General features: G+C 39.7%; 1 protein-coding gene across 1 annotated transcript; it reads left to right on the top strand.

The window, feature by feature from the left end:
- Positions 1–242: 242 nt before the first annotated feature.
- Positions 243–2,477, top strand: HSBP1 (heat shock factor binding protein 1; the record flags this gene model as incomplete). The annotated part of the gene is made up of 3 exons (XM_010173019.1): positions 243–309; positions 675–794; positions 2,221–2,477. Coding segments are annotated over 2 exons (186 nt in total), but the record flags the coding sequence as incomplete, so codon positions are not given.
- Positions 2,478–4,546: the final 2,069 nt, after the last annotated feature.

Here is a 4,546-nt window from a genome sequence, read left to right as displayed (position 1 = left end):
AGCCTTAGTTCTTTTGCTTGTACACACACATATATATATATATTATATATACTAAATATGTAATTATACTGTAGAGTTTGTGCACAGTCGAGCTCAGCAATGAAAGAAAACATTGTACTTAGCTCATTACATGAGATTAAATATTATAACAACTGAGATTATAACAACATGAGATTAAATATTATAACTACAATTATATGTTTATAATGAAAACAAACCCGACTTCTCTTCCTTTCTGTTAGGTGCAGACGTTGCTTCAGCAAATGCAGGACAAATTTCAAACCATGTCTGACCAAATAATTGGAAGAAATATCCTTTTTTTTAAAGTCAGATAGGTGTTATACACTATGGAATCATAAGTATTGTAAAGTCTATTTACCAGTGGGATTTGTGAGATCATAGAATCCCAGACTGGTTTGGGTTGGGTGGGACCTTAAAGCTCATCCTGTTCCAACCCCCCTGCCAGCAGCAGGGACACCTTCCACTAGACCAGGTTGCTCAAAGCCTCATCCAGCCTGGCCTTGAACACTTCCAGGGAGGAGCAGCCACAGCTTCTCTGGGCAACCTGATATAAATTTAAAGTGACCGTAAGAGTTTGAGCGAAACTGTAATAAAACCAACCCACCAAGCTGACCACTGCTGGATTGCAGTCATATCCCTTAACTCCACTGAACTCGATGACATGAGCTGTCGCATAGATGACCTGGAGAAGAACATAGCAGACCTCATGACGCAAGCGGGAGTGGAGGAACTGGAAGGCGAGAACAAGACCCCTGCTCCTAACAAGAGTTAAAGTGAGACAGTTGGTTGCTAGTCTTGAAACAAATCCTAAAGTCACTTGAAATAACTGACTTGAATGTAGGCAGAATTCTTCCTTTGATGTGTGAGGCAGTCTGACATTCATTCACAGCAGCTCTGGGCATTGTAATACATGAAGTTTTAAGAAGCTCTCCTCAGCAGGCTCCTAACAGCCTCTCCAGCAAGGGTGTTTTCTTCACCAGTATTGAGAGGAGAGTTATTTTCTTCATGGTTGGTTAGTTTTGAGGAAGTGCAATAGCTGTAGTCATCCTCTGTTACACACTCACTCTGAAATAGTGACTGTCATTGCAGGATGGGAAAAAGCATCACTACCAAAGTGAGCTGTTCTTCTCCCTTCTGTCATCATCTCTGGGCCTTCTAGACAGGACCAGAATCTCACACACATTAACCAACGTCCACTCTGGTTTCTGTAGCTGGAAAGTTAGTGTGAGAGTGGTGCTGCTCTTCCATCTTCCACCACGTCCTGCAGACTTCAGCTCCCACGGAGCTCCTGGAGACTGTGGACTTGCTGCTGTGCACAGGGCTGATGAGTGAGTTACTGCCCATCGGCTGCAGGTTCCTCCTGTGGAAGTTAGGAGCTTGCTGGGAGCACATAACTCACACACTCCACTGCAGAGCAGCAGGTCCTCGGTGGACTCGGTGTAAGACAACACCCAGACATGAAGAAAGGTAAATTCTAGGGCAGCGCTCCCTAGGAACAAAAACTGATTGAAAGGTAGATGTGATATTACATATGATGTAATTTCTGAAGTGATAACCTGCCCCTATATTACACAAAACCAATGGAGAAGTAAATATTTTATATAGTCAGCAAGCAGCAGTTCAAAATCTAGTACAGAAACGTGTGAATAAATTCCAGTGGTGAGGTGAGTGCCACACACGGCGTTTACAGCGACTGGTGAAGGCGATTCAGAAGATGGGGGCAATGCAAGAGTGACAGAATGTTACAGCATGAGCAGCTCTGTGTGGGGGGGGGCTGCTCAGTTACAATGTGTGAGCACTCAGATCTCACTGCAGCTGGAACAGAGCTTGATTTTTGTCACCCATGGAAGGCAGCTGGTAAATAAATTACTAGATGTGTCGTGTTAGGTTATTATTTTGTTTAAGGTGGCCAAGAAAGACGTGTCTCAGCCTCTCTTAGGCTTGAAATTCTGAGGTCACATCTAGAATATGCAGCCTGTATAACAGGCGTGTGTGTATGATGCAGGTATATGTCTTGCTTGTTAAATTACCTATTTTTTGTGATCCTGTGGCAGAATTACAAATGATTATGGGTTTATTGCCCCCAGTGCCAGTTCCCTTCGCTTGAACCCCACAAATGAAAATTTCTGGTGAGCACGAGTTTCATAATTCTTCTCAGTAACTTTTTTTTTTTAAATTATTATTCTTTATCTTCAACAGGTTGCCAATAACTTGAGATGAATCCTGGAAGACTTTTTTTTTCCTACAAATCCTTGGAATTATACAACAGCTTTTTGCAACTACTGTGTGTAAAAGCATTTTTCTATTGTTACAGAGCTTGCGTTCCTGATGTCTATTGTATAGTTTGAGGTAGGTTAGTTTCTATTTGGATTCGTGTACTGTAATTTCACTTTTTGAATTCTTGTTATGAGGATCAATTAGTTGTGTTATTAAAACACAGATCTTAGGGATCTCAACAACTGGGTGTATTTTTTTGTGAAGTCACTTTTTTTCCCTTTCTTATACTTCTTGTAGAGGTTTCATTTTTGATAGCGAAGCATCGAGTGACTCCCAGTAAATGGGTCTCTGTCTTAACTTGTCCTACATAACTTTGTGGAGTGAAGCACAAGACTGAAACGTAACATTAAATCTCAGCTCTAAGCATCAGCCACTCCAGTAGTTGAAGACTTGTGTTGTTTTCTCGTAAATGTAATAAAGTGATTTTTTTAACACTGTAAAACTGCTTTGAAACTGACGATGTGTCATTTAGCATCACCTTTGACCAAGAATGATGATTAAAAACAGAAGAGGGATGGGATTGTGGGAGTGTCTGTGTGGAGTCTTTCAGTTTAAATCACTGTTTTGTTGTACAAATAGGTTTGCTAACAAAGTGTAACTTGGTATAACATGTTACAGTAACAAAAAAAGGAGAGAATGCAGTTGGAATTGTAAAGCCTTGCTTCTCTTTGAGTAACAGCTAGCCAGAACTCTTCAAAATATTTGGTTTAGAAAGGTGTTTGCTTTTATAATCATATCTGCATTTATAGATCTGGAGTTTAATGGATTTTGGCACTAAAAATTGTATTTAGAAGAGTCTGTACTATGTTACTGGGGAAGAAAAATGACCAATGTCAGATATTACTGACAATCACTGCAATGCTCCTCCAGCTTGGAATACAAATTTAGGACGTCAGTGGCAGTCAGCAGATGTACGTGGACCACACTTAAGACTGCTCTTAATTAGCAGCTCTGTATTACGAAGGCAGTATGACAGGTCATTTTTCAAAACTAAGGGGAAATTGTCATAAAAACTCATAATAACAGGGGAATTTTGTGAACATAGGAAATGTATCAATATAACTTGTAATACCAGCCCGAGGCTCTTTGTAATGTCATTTTAAAAAATCTAATAAACTATGATGTGGTAAGAAATAATCAGGTCATCTATATTAAGGCAAAATCTGGCATAAAGGTATCAGTGTATGTGAGAGTGTGTTTAGTTACAAGTTACAGAAGGACTTTAGCACAGCCACTGCTTATGGAGTGTAGGCTGGAGTGTAGGTGTGTGTTGGATAATAAATGGGTGAGCACGATTCATGCCCTGTCAGATGGGGATTTTAGGTAATTACAATATAGACCAAATCCATAGGAACACATATTAAAGCAGAGAGTCATTTTATATGATGTTTATACAATTAAATTCTCATCTAACCTTCTTCCTCCTGGGGGAGAAATGGTTGTTCTTGAATTCTTTTGCACTATCCTCTCTACAGCAGTAGCAGGCCTGCTTTCTGCAAGTTTATTGTCCAAATAAGTTATCAGAAAATTATTTCAGCTTTAAGAAGCAGCTCAATTCTTCAAGTCATTGGAAAGTTTCTAAACACTTCAGTAGGGGTAATTTACCCTCATCAATTTAACTCTTAATTGATTTTGAAACGTAGCAATTCAATTCAAAACAAGCCTTTCAGATGGAGGGGTATTATTTGTAAGTCTTTAAAGGCTGCATATTTTTGAGAAACATGTTTTATTCTTACTCAAAACCAGTGATAGAACTTCTACATATAAACAGCACACAAGCCAAAGTAGAATCCCTTTTGGCCACATTTTCTTGAAGTTCTGTTAGATTAATAGACAAAGCAGAGCAGAAGATGACTGTTCCTGAGTGTTACTTTATATGTATTTGATAACACTTGACAAATAACAGTATCCTTGGGGTTTTTTTTTTCCCCTCAATATGCTGGTTCACATCTTATCTGATAAATACTTGTACTTTCCCCTGGGCTGCCTCACTCGCAAAGAAAAAAGTCTGAGGTTACCCAAGGAAGCTGTGGCTGCTTCTCCCTGGAAGTGTTGAAGGCCAGGCTGGATGAGGCTTTGAGCAACCTGATCTAGTGGAAGGTGTCCCTGCTGCTGGCAGGGGGGGTCAAACTAAATGATCTTTAAGGTCCCTTCCAACCCAAACCATTCTATGATTCTGTGATTCTATCAAGCTCTTGAATAGGGACTATCTGCCCTATTAGAGTATGCATATAAATGCATATATGTT

The sequence above is a fragment of the Antrostomus carolinensis genome, unplaced genomic scaffold (genome assembly GCF_000700745.2).
Source record: "Antrostomus carolinensis isolate BGI_N321 unplaced genomic scaffold, ASM70074v2 scaffold5688, whole genome shotgun sequence".
Lineage (NCBI taxonomy): Eukaryota > Metazoa > Chordata > Aves > Caprimulgiformes > Caprimulgidae > Antrostomus > Antrostomus carolinensis.
Note: the sequence above shows the minus strand (reverse complement) of the source record. Positions and strands in the feature narration are given on the sequence as shown.